This window comes from Choloepus didactylus, chromosome 14 (assembly GCF_015220235.1).
Source record: "Choloepus didactylus isolate mChoDid1 chromosome 14, mChoDid1.pri, whole genome shotgun sequence".
Lineage (NCBI taxonomy): Eukaryota > Metazoa > Chordata > Mammalia > Pilosa > Megalonychidae > Choloepus > Choloepus didactylus.
Genome location: NC_051320.1, coordinates 95,796,025 through 95,810,476, shown reverse-complemented (window position 1 = coordinate 95,810,476; position 14,452 = coordinate 95,796,025). Strand labels below are relative to the sequence as shown.

Below are 14,452 nucleotides of genomic sequence, written 5' to 3'. Positions count from 1 at the left end.
TACCTTAATGCCAGGAAGCGTTTTCAACCATACAAGTAATTTATTTTAACAAGTTCAACATTGTGATTTTGGGAATGTGGGGTGGGATGTAATTATTGTTGGTAAGAAAAGGTAAATTTTTACCCAGTGGAGACTTTGTTATCTATCAGTATTTGGCGTGAGGGTGGTAAGTACAAGGTATAATCTTTAAAAACAGTTAGAAAAGAAAACATCTTGCTAGAAAGAGTTGTTTTTAGAAATGAACTTTACATGAAGAAAATAGGAATTAGTCTAGAACAGATGTTCAGAAATTTCACCATTATTGTTACAGAGACTTAGCAAAATATAAATGTGATAAATGTTGTTTGCTTAAAGTTTCAAAATACTATTCACTCCATATTCATCCTTAGGCAAGTAGTAAAGGGAGATTTCAGTGCAGAAATTGACCCCTTACGTTACCTGTGAGACGGAGGGACAATTTGGCAGTCTGAGGGAAAGGGTGGAATGACTGCTTACATTTGTGGTATAATTGTTTTTTCCAATGTTTTGTGCCTATATGTGGTTTTAGAGTTGTGCCTGAATACAAGAGGAATAATATCTCACAGTTGATATAAATTCGTTTGAAAGCATGATGGAATTTTGTCCACCCACGGCATGCTTGCATGTGATAGCAGCTAAAAAGAAATGGAGCTAAATTTAACTGTCAAGAAAAGGCCTAGGAGTAATATAGAAAGAGCTTACATTCATGTGGGGGTGCAGTGCAGAGATAAACAAACGAGTAAATTTATAACATGTCTAAATTGTGGTAAGTGCCGTGAAGAAAAATAAAGCAGAGCAAAGGGGCGGGGAAGCAGAGGTGCCAGGCTGCTCTTTCATGTGCATGATCAGGGGAGATCTTACTTGGAAGAAGGTGCAGAAAGGATCCGCCTAGCTCCCTGGAGGAGGCGCATGTGTGAGTCAGTGGGGAGAAGTGCTGGTGGGGGCAGCTGAGCAGGACTTCTTGATGTCCTGGGGGAAGAGCAAGGAGGCCGGGGGCTATGAGTGGGATGGGTGGGGAGGGGTGGGGTAAGGTCTGGGCGCCAGAGAGGGCAGGGGGTCAGGGGGTGTGGCTTGTGGGTCCAGATCTTTCAGGGTGCCAGAGGGCCTGGGCTATTTGATTTGAGTGAAATTAGAAGCCCTGGGTGAGTTTTAAGAGGATTGTTCTGGTGACAGTGTTGTGAAGCCAAAGAAGGTAGGAGGTGTGCCGAGGTGGAAGAAGTAGGACAGGAGACAACTCCAGTAATTCTGGAAGGGAAGTGTGTGTTACGGCAGGATGGAAGCAGCGCATCGGGGAGAAGTAGTTGGATTCGGCTGTGTTTAGAATGTAGTGCTGACGAGATTGGCTCCTGGATTGGATGTGGGCTTCTACAAAAAAGGAACCAGTGGCGATGCCTGCTACTAGGAGGGTAGGATCCATTGTAGTTCCTTTAGGAATTTCAGGTATATATTGTATTTCTCTTTTTCTTTGTTGGTTTTCTAGAGACTAGTTTCTGTGATGCCAGTTGATGGCTTTATTTATTGAAAATGTTGATTTTGTTGAAAATGTTGATTTGTGCTTTAATTCTAATTCATTTATTTTATATTTATTAACTTCTTTTCCTTTTCTTTCTTTTATCTGGAATTTTAATCTCCACACATTGCTTTTTAGAGGCTTTGCATTCAATGTTTTTTTTTGAGATGTAATTCAGATACCGTGCAATTTACCTATTTAAAGTATATAATTTAATGGCTTTTAGTATATTCACAGTTCTGAAACCATCGCCACACTCAGTCCAAAACATTTTCATCACCCCAAGCAGTACTCCCTATTCCTGCTCCCCCAGCCCCTGGCAGTCAGTACTCCACTTTCTGTCTCTCTGCCTTTCCCTATTCTGGGCATTTGCTGTACTTAGAATCATCATAATATGTGGCCTTTTGTGACTGGTATCTTAGACTTAGTGTGTGTTTAAGGTTCATCCATGTTATAGCATGTATCAGTACTTCATTCCTTCTTATTGCCGTTATTATTATTTGGTACTACCACGTCTGCAGGTAGGTTTTTAGCTACCCAAGCCTCTCCTGGTTTTTCTGTACCCTAGCAGCAGCTTTCCATGGGTTCAGAGCCCAGATCCTCAGCCTCCTCTTGGTTCTACCATTGGCAGCTGGATGCCAAGGGTGAAAGCAGCTGCAGGCCAGCTCTCCTCTGGCTCTGCATTCTCCAGGTCTTTGCCACTCTAGTCTTCACTGCCTTAGCCGCTCCCTGTTGCCTTCAAACGTGGTTTTTGTATTTTATGCACTTTTCTAGTGGAAATGCTGTTCTACCACCAGCTGTTGCATGTTTTGGATTCAGAAATCTCCTTGTATCTATTTTTTTTTTCATTATAGTTGTTAGAGATGAATGTCCTATTTAAAAAACCACCAAAAGAAGGGTGTGGTGGTGGTCTTTTGATAAGTTAGCCCTTTACAACCCTCCTCCTCTGGCATCTGCCTTGGCCTGCGTGCCTTGCTGCTGTTAGGATCTTTGGAAGAGAATGAGAGGGAACAAACGTGTGCTTTCTTCACCACTGGAACTGGACCCTCCATAATCAAGCTTGAATTTCAGTAACACGTTTTTAGAACTTGCCTTCTTTCTTTAAGTTTGGACATTTATGAATTCAAGGGTTTGTTGGCCCAATGTGAAAAAAAAATGTATTGTGAATGTTTCAAGTACAGTAGATAAGGCTTTGACAATTTTAGTTACATTGGTTCTGGTCATTGAAAAAGAAATGTTAAATATCTTCTTTGTTCTCAGAATGCAACTTTTAAAATTGAGTGTTTGTATTTAACGTGCTTTGAGCAGAAATACTACTATTGGGCAGAAATGCACTGTTCCCAGTCCTGTCTTACTTCAGCTTATTTTGGGTTTAATTTGCCCATACTTTTCTAGCTCCTTAATTTAGGAACATAGATAATTGATGTTTTTTTTTTTTTCTTTTATATAAGCACTAAAAGTTATAAATTTCTGTACAAGCACTCTTTTACTTGCATCCTAGAGGTTTTTAAAGAATGCTTTATTTTGAAATACTTTCAAATTTACAGGACAGTTACAAAAATAATACAAATCCCATACAGAGAACTCCAGCTACCCCTACTCCCCTGATAACCAGATTCACCAGTTTGAACATTTTGCCATATTCACTCCCTCCCCCTCCTTCCCTCTCCCTCTCTCTCCTGCCATCCCTCCATCCCCTTCTGTCCATCATGTCAATCCATTTTCTGAACACTTGGCATATAGTATGTATGTACCATGCTCCTTGATCATTTAATACTGCCATGCATGTTTCCTAAGAACTTCAAGAAGTTTAACACTGATACAAAGCTTACAGTCTATATTCCACATTTTTTCATAATGTCCCTATCATGTCCTCTTGAGTTTTTTTCTTCTGTTGCTAGATCCCATCCTGGATCATGTATTGCATTTTATAGTTGTTATCTCTGTTGTTGCTTCTTCTCCCATGCTCCCCTTCCCCCTCTTCCTTCTTCACAACGGCATAAACTTTCCTATCTCAACCACTCCCAAACACACCATTCAGTGGGATTAATCACATTCACTGTATTGGGAGACCATCACCACCTTCCATCACTAAAACTTCCCTATTTCCCCAGTCGGAAACCCTACACCGGTATGCATTAACTCCCCATTCCCCTGCCCCCTGCCTCTGGCAACCTGGTGTCTAATTGCTGTCTCTATATGTTTGCATATTGTGTGATATTTTCTTTGTAGTTACCATGAGGCTTAAATTTAACATCCTAAATCTATAATGATCTCCTTTGTTTTGATACCAACTTAACTTCAATAATGTACACATACTATGTCCCTGTACCCCTCCAACCCCCTACCTTTATGTAGTTCTCATCACAAGTTACATGTTTATATATTGGGAGTTCAAAACCACTGATTTCTTATTATCTTTTATGCATTTGCCTTTTATATCCTGTAGGAAGTAAAAAGTGGAGTTATCAACAAAAAATACACTAGTACTGGCATTTATATTTACTGCTTTTGTTACCCTCACCAGAGGTCTTTGATTCTTCATGGGACTTGTCCTTTCCTTTCAACCTGCAGAACTCATTGTTCCAAATCCAAATCGTTTTATTGTTCCTCTTCTGTCGACCATGTAAGCTATTTCTGTTCTTCAGTATTACAGATAAGCCTGTGACTCTTGTATGCCTCAGATTGCTGTGAACCTTAAAGGAGATTGGAGGTTTTTTTGCCCAGACTTCCAGAACCTGGGACTGAGGTTGTGTCCTTTACAGGCTTGTCTCCTCATGGGCTGTAGCTCCTTACGGACAGGGCCCCTGTGCCATTTTGGTCCTTCCTGGTGTTGATGCATTGTGCAGCACAGAAGATGCAAGCACTACTACACTTACAAAAAAATTGAGCCTTTTTAATGTGCTAAGTACTCTCAGAGTCCTTTATGATTGTAATGTAATTTAATTCTCACAAGCAAGTATAAAAAGTAGATGCCATTTTTAAATTTTATTTTAACCAATGAGAAAACTCAGTTACAGACAAGTTAAAAATAAAATGCCCCAGTTCAGGTATGTGGCAGAGTTGGGATTCAAGGAATACTTGGTGTGAACTGAATGGACTAAATTGGACTTTTGAGTTTAAGGAGGTGGAAAAGATGAAATGATTTAGGCTTTGGAGTCAAATGACTTTTATAAAGTCCAGTTGTATAGCAATTCCTTTATTTCTCGAAGCCTCAGTTTTCTTTTTCTTGAAAAGGGTGATGTTAGTAATTATGTCAAAGTTTATTAGGGGATTAAATTTAAAAGCTACATAAAGCCCTCTTGTTACAGACCTTGACAATATTCAGTTCTTAGTAGACACTGGCTGTTGTCTTTCCATTTTTCCTTCCTACTTTACTTTGAGCAAGGTCCTAACCTCTCAGAACTTTCCCCCACACCCACAAAAGTGAAATATTTACTTCATATTTGCAGTTTGGTTGTAAAATATAAATAAGATAAACTCTTTTAAAGGGCTTTTAAGATTTTTTAATAAAAAATTCTAGTTTGAAAGTGGCTCCATCAATTTCCTTGGTAAATTGGAATAATATCCGTTGATACCAGGATAGTGTAACCCAGAGCACGGGAGGAGGCTGTTGACAAAGCCGGCCACTGGGCGGCTCTAGCTGTTTGGAAAGAGGAGAAACCATCCCATCTATGTCACTTACTCCTTATATGATGAGGGTGAGGGACACATCCATTCTAGATGTGTTAATGTTCCTTGAAAATGGAGGGCACAAATGGTAGAAACAATTTGTTTTTCAGGCCATAATGAGGGATAATTTAAATGTGGGAGGCCTTGACTGATTTTCCATTTTGTATAGCTAAAAAATGTTGAATGTGGAACAGAATCATGTTCACCACAAGGGGTCCTCTTGATGCCACGCGGCCTTCGTACTGTAACCAGAGACTTGTGACCTCAAAGCCTGGTTTTTAACAAGCAATGTAGAGCCTTTACAGCTTTGTCAGAGGTTTTCTCTGCTTCAGATTATCTGTTTTGGAAAGGCATGCTCCTTGGATACTGTTGCTGTTTGGCAAATACGGTGAGTGATCAAACTATGGATAAATTGGATTTGTAGGGTAAAAAAAAAAATTTATGGTGACAAAATAAAGTAAACTTGATATGTGTATGTATGTTAAATAAAATAAAAGTTCTAAAGTTGTTTTGAGCAGGGACAGCATTAAAACAAACAAACCAACAAACCAACCACTGTGTTATATAACACAGTTAGGTTGAAGATTGTGGTGAATTTCTTGCCTTGTGGTCATCATGCGTCTACCACTATAGTTGAAAAACTAAAGCAGCATCTTACAGATTTCAAAAGCTTTTTTCCCCCAACTTGATAGAAATTAACCTCTCAACATTTTCTTAATCTCAAGTTTAGCTTTGATCTTCTATATTTATGACAAAACAGAAATAAATTTAATTACTAGTTTAATATTGCTTAGATTAAAAATAACAAGTATAGAGTTTTTTCTGTTTTGTAGATAATGAAAGGAAGTGGTTTTATGCCATTATTTTTGGAATTACTTGAGAATAAAATTTTTTTAGGTGACTATTTTCTTACCCATTGGGCAAAACTAATAAGTAATATTTTCTTGGTAAGAGTTGTGTTTTCTCATCTATTTTATATATTTCAGGGTTGCTTAATTCAATGATTATATTTATTTTCTGGGATTTTGATGTGTCTCTCAAGTGCCAGCTGGATGTCCAGTGGGGACTGTGATGGTTTTACCTGAATTTGCCCTGGGCCAGGGTTGCTTGCCAATGGAGGGCTATTGCGCGAACCTGTGTTGGTGGGTTAGAGGTAACAGAGGCATTAGAGCACTTGATCAGTTTATCTATTTCATATTCTTTGCTGTGGGCATGTTTCCGGTTTGTCTTTCTTTGTCCTTTGGTCCTCACTGGATTCAGTTGTCCTTGGTCAGCAGCTGGGGCCTCTGGCCTGTTCTCTGGCTATGGTGGGATGGTGGCCTAAGAGTGTGGTCCTCCTGGGATCAGCCCAGCTCTTTTTTTTTTTTTTAAATTCAGTTTTATTGAGATATATTCACATACCCTACAATCATCCACAGTGTACAGTTAGTTGTTCACGGTGCCATCGTATAGTTGTGCATGCATCACTCCAATCAATTTTTGAAATTTTCCATACTCCAAAAAATAAGAGAACACCCAAAGCATTCCACCTCCCCAACTTACCCTATTTTTCTTTTGTTTTTTGTCCCCACTTTTCTACTCATCTGTCCATATACTGGATAAAGGGACTGTGAGCCACAGGGCTTTCACAATCACACAGTCATGCCATGTAAGCTACATAGTTACACAATCGTCTTCAAGAATCAAGGCATTTCCACAGTTTCAGGTATTTCCTCCTAGCTATTCCAAATCACTAAAGACTAAAAAGGGCTACCTATACAGTGCATAAGAATGCCCTCCAGAGTGACCTCTCAACTCCATTTGAAATATCTCAGCTACTGAAACTTTATTTTGTTTCATTTCGCTTCCCCCTTTTGGTCAAGAAGATGTTCTCAATCCCACAATGCTGGATCCAGGCTCATCCTCGGAGTCATGTCCCACGTTGCGGGGGATTCACACCCCTGGGAGTCATGTCCCACGTAGGGAGGAGGGCAGTGAGGTCACCTGCTGAGTGGTCAGCCCAGCTCTTAATGATCAGTTAAGTCCTCAGTTGGATTTTGTGTCACTTGTGGATTGTAGTATCATCCAATTTTAATTGAGAAAGTAGGCGTAAATCACTGTAGCATATTGGTGAAGAATGCAAAGACTCTAGGGCCAGAACTGCCCGAGTTTGATTACCAGTGCTACTGCTTAAAAGCTGTATGAATTTGAGTAAGTTTCTAACCTCTCTGCACTTTGGTTTCTTCACCTGGTTGTTGCTGATAACTAAATGAGTTAATATTTTAAAGTTCTTGGAACAGGGCTTGGTATTTTCATTACCTCATCAGCATCATCATAGTTTCATTATCATCAGTGTCGCTGTTCTGCTGCTGTGTGGCTGGCCTGTGGTGAGCACTCAGTAGATGGTGGGTGTTGTTACTGGCCTCATCCCACACAAGAAGAAACTGAGGGTCAGGATGGTGAACTTATCTCATTGTCTCACAGGTAAAGGGGTCTCCTTTGTGTATTCCAATTACAAACTCAGTGCCTCCTTTGGCCTTCCCAGTTACTCAAGAGTAACAGAAGGGAGATCCAGTAATTGTAATGACACTTTGGAAGGGAAGTGAGTAAAAATAACACTACCACCTATTGGAATATGTTGTCTTTTGAGACCTGTTGTCTGTCTTCAGAAGGTGATTATATTTTTCATTATGACTAATTTATTTAGTTTTACTAAGTCATAATTTTTGTTGTTCAGCTAAAATTTTCAATAAAACTGTTTCTGTTTTTGAAAGCAGTTAGCTACAGTGATACAAGATGGTTTCCTTTGCTGTGTTACTCTGATTTCCCTGAGGTCTGCCTTCTTGTCTTTGGTCTTTGCCTTCCAGTCTTGACCAGACTCCTAGGCTGACCACTGACAACATGCAGAGCATAGTTCAGTCTTGCCTTGTGCCGGGGTTGTACCCTAACCCTTTGCTTTTCTCTTAGCCTGTGTCCCCTCCTCCTGCCTCTCCAGGGTTGTGATCATCACCTTGTAGGATTGCGTGTCCCCAGGCATTGCACGCCCCCAGGCATTGCTTTTTAAAGCCAAAGGACCTGAAGTTCAGGTTTAGGAAATCACACACAGTCCTACTTTTTATGGCTCTTGGGTAATATGAGCTCCTGTGCCTTGAGAATTTTGAAGGAGGACCTGCGCTCTCCAAAAATAAGTTATTGTAGAAACGTTCATTCAGCCAATGTTTGAGTACATGCTGTGTACCTGTGACTACTTTAGGCCTTGGAGATGATGGGTGAAGAGCAAAGCTCCCCCTGGCACAGAGCCTGCGTCCTAGTGGGAGCCGCCGGACAGTAAACTTAATACTCAAATAAATCGTGGTATATTAGGAGGTGTAAGTGCCAAGGAAAACATAAAGCAGGGCGAGGGGATTGGCAGTGCAGTGTTAGGTGGGTGGTAAGGGTAGGCCTCGTTGAGCAGACCCGAGAGAGGGGACAGGGAACGGTTAGCCCTGTGGCTGTTGGAGCAGAGTCCCACCTGGAGGGGCAGGCAGCAGGGGGCCCTGGCCTGGGCTCAGGTGGAGAAGTCAGTGTGGACAGGAAGGGGAGTGCTATAAGTACCTGGCGCCTGTTCTGAGAGGAGTGGGGAGCTGCAGGTGGGTTTTGAGCTGTGTTGGGCGGAGTGCAGGGGGGCGAAAGCGGAAGCAGAGAGCCCAGTCAGGAGGCCTGAGGCGGTGATCCAGGTCAGAGAGGACCACAGGCCAGCCAGGAAGGGGGCCGTGGGAGTGAGAAGTTCACGGACTGTGGGTGTATTTTTATGGCAAGGATAATAGGTTTTGCTGATGGATTGCATTGAGAACAGAAAGAGGGGAGTTGAGAATGACTAGGGGTTTTGGTTTTGCACAGTCATATATTTCTTGTGAATCTTAGTTGAGAGTTTACTTGTTAAGTAGTGCTTTAGCAGGATTGCTTTTAATTATGCATATCACAGAACTTGTCTATAAAGGACTGCTTACTTTTTCACTTATGTTGCTATTAACTGCAAGCTTTTTCCATTCTTTTCAAGACTTCATTGTATTGGGAATTTAAAAGCATTATTCTTAATATTTAGCAAGAAGCAAATAAGAATACTTATCAGTAAACCACCACTACTCACACGGTTTTTCTTTGCTGTTAGGCATGTTGCCTGACCTCTCTGAACCTCGTTTTATTCTGTAAAAATGGGGACATAGCTATTTCACTGGGATTGCGTTAAGGATTTAATGTGATCATTTTATATGTGAGAACATTTGGCATAGTACCTGCTCAGGAAAGGCCTGGCTACTCTTTACCATTGGCAGCATCACCGTCTTCTCTCACAGCTGTCCTCTGCTCTTTCTTCTCAGCTCACCCCTGAATTTGTTCCCTTGCTGCTGCTTCACTCTGGGTTCTCTACTCCAGCAGCCTTCTTGGTCTCTGGCTTCTAGAATTCAGGCTTAGTCTTGTCTTACCTTTCTATACCCTCAGGATCTTGCGCATTAGGAGATGGTGATATTTGGATATTGAATTTAATGATCCATTAGCTGGAGGGGGTGGGGTAGAAAGCCACCATCCACCTGGTGACTCTACCCTTCTCTTCCCCTTCTGAGACACCAATGAGTCTTAAGTTTGGACGTTTTATTTTATCTATCGTATCCCTGAGATCCATTTCGATTTTTTTGATTTTTTTCTCCATTCTTTCTTTTGTTCTTTCATTTTCTGTTCTGTGGGCTTCTAGGACACTGAGATGTTGTTCGGCTTCCTCTAGTGTTGTATTGTGAATATCCAGAGTCTTTGGCCAACAGTTTCTTTTATTTCCATAAGATCTTCTATTTTTTTATTTACTCTTGCTATGTCTTCTTTATGCTCTTCTAAGGTCTTCTTTATGTAACTTATATCCTGGGCCATGGTCTTCTTGATGTCCTTTAAATCCTTTGCCATGTTTTTGTTCCTCGATTGTAGATCTTTGATTAACTTTGGGAGGTATACTGTATCTTCTGATATTTTGGTTTGTGTGTTTGGAGTTGGATTCTCCATATCTTCTGGTTTTATCATATGCATTAAGGTTTTCTGTTGTTTTTGGCCTCTTGGCGTTTGTTTTGCTTGATAGGGCTCTTTCAAGTTGTAAAGAAAAAGGGATATCGAACTAATTTTTCAGGAGCATAGTTTGGTGACGTACACTTTCTCTAACTAACCAGCAGATGGCGTCTGTGAGTCACCTATATCCCTCGAGTCAGTTCTCAACCTTTTTTCCACTTTGTGTGGGGAAATGATTGTTGTGGGTTCAGTTGGTGAACTCAGTTTGGGTGTGTTTCTGGAGCTGTCCGCCCTGAATGTGGGACGTGTGTACGGGTAGCCAGGGAGGAAGGGCAGATCTAATGTTCAAATCCCCCAGGTTCCCAGAGATTCAAGGCCACTGCAAGAGTCTAAGCCTTCATTTCAGTTCAGCCCCAGCCTCTCTCTCTCGCTGATCCATAAACCACCGGACTTGGCGTAGCATCCCTGGGTTCTCCGAGCGGATCCCCCCTCCCAGCTGCGCACCTCCAGTAGCTTCGCCAAGGGAAGGCTGTGCTACGTCATCAGTGCGCGCCATCGCACAAGGGAAGCCCCGGGCCCCCGGGCCGTGAGGCGGCGCACTCCCAGCCCGAAGCAAAAATGGCCGAGCGGGGCGTCTCAGCCCCCTTCTCCTCGCACCGTTCCTCCTTCCCAGCTCTGGGACAACTGGCGGGGCTTTGGGCTGTGGGCACGGCCCCCGGCAGGAGTTTATCCAGCCCTCCGGGGGCTATCTGCTAGCCGCGGGGTTTCTTTCTGCTTCCGGCTCTCCCCTCCGTTCCCCCGAACCCAAGGGTATCTGCTGCGGGCTATCTTCCCGGCCAGACAGCAAGAGGCCAGCCCAGCCCCCTCTTGCTGTGTTTTTCTGCGTGGTTCCCACAATTGCTGCTGGAGCCGCTCCTTTTTTTAAAACAGCCAGCTGGTCTCCATACGCTGAACCCTGGCTTCCCCAGCCGGCAGCGCGCCTGCGAGTCTTCCAGCCAGCTTACTCACTCGTTTCAGAATGCCGACTCCCGGTTTCACCAAGTATATGGCCCCTGTGGAGCTAGGAGCTCTCATCCAGTTGGTGCATCGCTGTAACTGGTATTCTAGGTCACGTTCTGGTTTTTAGCTAGTGTTTTCCACGGAGGCATTTTTTTTGCCGTGCCTCAGCTAGCCGCCATCTTCAGGAACCACCTGATGACTCTAAAGTCAGAAACTGGGCATCTCCCTTTGCTTACCCCTCTCCTTCCTTTCCCCACATTCTTTTGTGCATCCTAAAAAGTTCTCATTTGTCCTCCCGTGCCTGCCTTCACTGCCACTGCCTTGGCATACGCATCACCCCTGGCTGCCATGGCCCTCTCCTCTGCCGGGTGGTCCTGTGGTGCCTGTTCCGTCTGGCTTGAAAGTCCTTTCCCAGGTGGTGTGGTGTGAGGAACCCTGACGTCACCGGTGACTGAGTGTGGGCTCGGGCTGCTGTGCCTCTAAACCTGGTGGTACGAGATGGACTTCAGTCTTTGTTTTCCCATCTCTAACATGGATCCAAGAGTACTGGTTGTGCTTAGATGTGGAAATGAGATGCAGTCAGTATTTGGTCTGTGGACTAGATGACCAATGGGAGCTTTTATTTTTCCATTTGGGAGTGATGAATTCCAGGGTAGACCAGAGCTTTCTGGGATCATCAGTGCAATGAATTAATGGATGGTTCAGATTAGCTCCCCCATGCCCAGGGAGGTGCCCAGTTGTCATGCTTGTGCACTGTCCGTGCCTTTGCAGTGCCGTCCCATGAAAGAGCAGCCGTCCCTGGCAGGCCTGGTTTCTCCAAGGGAATGGTGGAAGCTGCGAGTGTTTTTCATGCTGTTCTAATGGATGTAGCTGCTTGTTTGCTCTGCTCCTTCTCTAGCTAGTTTACTTGGGTTTTTCTGGAGCCCCTTTCTTCCAGTGCTCCTGGTGCTGGGGTTCCTGCTGGTGAATGGTGTGTTTCCCTTGGGGCGTGTGTGAGGGCACCTGCACTTAAAGGCTGGAGACAAAGCTGTAGTCAAGAGCCCTGGGCTAGAAGGGTACTGGATGGGCCAGCCTCTTGACCTCCCCTGCCTTTGTTCCTCTTTGTTTGCAGGAGTCAGTGGACTCCTAATCAAAGCTCTGCCACTTTCACAGTTAAGTCTTTGGCTTTTGCTTGGTTTATGGTTGTGTGCGATTAACATTACCTACATATTGGGAAAGCAGGAACTTGTTTTACCTTTTCTCAAAGAGAAAAGGCCAGGAGCCTGACTGCTTATTACCCGTCTTGCCACAGAAGTGGGATGTGTCCATAGCTAAGTTTTAGGATGACCTTGAATCTACCAGTTTGAATGGAAAAAGCCAGTAGCTTTGCATTGTAAAAAAGTTGTTAGTACAGAGTGTAAAGCTGTTTTTCTGTCCTATTTATTCATTATGAGTTTATCACATAACCCACCTGTGTGGTTTATGAAGCAGAGAAAAAATATCATGTGTCTTGGATTCCTCAATGTTCCCTAAGCTAATTTTAAAAGAATCTAGCTACCTCAGATTCTTGCCTTTATGTGTTTTATAGATAGTTTTATAAATTTATAAAATCATTACAATGGTATCAATCTGCAAAAATATTTTATCTCAAAAATATATACAGGCATGTATATTACAGACTTTTTTTTTTTTTTTTTTTTAAATCTGGGTCAGAGTGGGCTGATAAAATCCCAAAAGCGTGACTTTGAAAACAAAATGGTTTGAGGAGCCATCTATAGACATGATCTGGGTCAGACTTGATTTTCAGCTCAGTCAATTTTAGAATCTACTGTCAGTTTGGTAAACAGAGGTCTGCTGGATGAATTGAACAGAAGGGTGAGATTAGCATATTAATAAGGTGCTTGCTAATGGCCTTCTTTTTCTCCTCCTCTTCTCCCTCCCTCCTCTCTCTTCTTTCCTTTCCTGAATGAATCTAGGAATACAGACCCAGAGGGTCACGTTACTAGCTGGTTTCATTCTGTTCAGTAGCTTAATCTGGCCAGGATGGTCTGTGTTTCAGATTGCAGAAGCATGAGAAGATTCTGTAACTGAGAGGCATTCTTCAAGCGGCTGGAAAATATTACAGAAGGAACACCTACCAAATTTTGCTTCAAGCTCTGAGAAAAGGCGCACACAGGGAAAGCTTAGTGTTGTTTGCGGATTGAATGGTTTCGAGCGACTAGCTTCCCGTCCCAGCCCTGCAGGAGCAAGGACTGTTGGAGACATGAATTGGGACTTTGTGAGCGGACTCCTGGCTTGATCTCTGTAGGACTGGGTGTATGTTGTTGCAACTGGCAGGCCAGGGGGCCCTGAGACCAGCAGGTGCCAGCTCTATGGAGAAAAGCGGCTGTGGTCCATTTCCAATGTGTTGGGCTAAAGGTATATATAACTTAAAAGTCTGTTCAATTTGAATCTTAGTTAAATTCATTCTTATGCACTAAAAGATTAGAGTTTTTTCTGAATTGATTTCAAATAGATTTACAATCATATTTGAGGAAAAGTGGAAATTGATGTGGTATGGATTTGCAGCTATTCCATAAAACTAGCTAGATAGTTTTTCATATAGTAAATAAAAAACACTTTAATGGAAATGTATTTTAAGTGAGTAAATAATACTTTTATGCTCTGTCATATATTGCTTAAATCAAGATATCTATATCTTTTCTGTGATATGGAAGTTTTTAAAGAATAACAAGATTTATTTTAATTTAAGTAGGACTGTAGGAGAAAAGATTAACATGGATTTTCCTATTTCAAAAATTGATTTTCTTTACCAACTGTAAAAAGTGTATATTTAATTTGAAACTCCATGTTGTTGTAAGGTGGGCTTTTCACTAAGGATCAAGAATACTGTGAATAAACATCTTTCCCGTTTAAGTTTTTTAGGGTTTTTTAATTCATGTAAAAATTTACCATTTTAATTGTAACATTCAAGACAATATTTGGGAGGCATGTTTTGAAATGTAAAAATGCCATATAATTCATGTGTAAATTAAACCAAATAAATTTAGCTTCTTTACCTAAAGTAGTAGTGAATATTTAACTTAGAAGATAAAGTACTTTTTGGAGCATTAAAAAAAATTGTATCATGTTAATCCAACTCAAGGAAGATTTTTTTTTAAAGGAGGAAAGTACACCGAGTAAAGAGCTGCAGTATTGTAAGTAGAGCTACAGACCGATGAGATTTAGTTTTTAGGTTAAAAATTTTAGCACTACTAGCATATTGAT

General features: G+C 42.0%; 1 protein-coding gene across 15 annotated transcripts in view; it reads left to right on the top strand.

Moving 5' to 3' along the window:
- PTK2 (protein tyrosine kinase 2) overlaps window positions 1–14,452 on the top strand; it is a 337,628-nt gene that overhangs the window by 78,571 nt on the left and 244,605 nt on the right. For 5 of the 15 annotated variants that reach the window (XM_037802710.1, XM_037802724.1, XM_037802721.1 and 2 more), the window contains exon 1: window positions 13,504–13,603. The exons of 2 other annotated variants lie outside the window; for them this stretch is intronic. In XM_037802710.1, the coding sequence (XP_037658638.1) occupies window positions 13,504–13,603 (100 nt within the window). Of the gene's footprint in view, window positions 1–13,244; window positions 13,604–14,452 lie in introns of those variants that run through there. 8 more of the 15 variants (XM_037802720.1, XM_037802718.1, XM_037802713.1 and 5 more) reach the window with 4 other exon arrangements.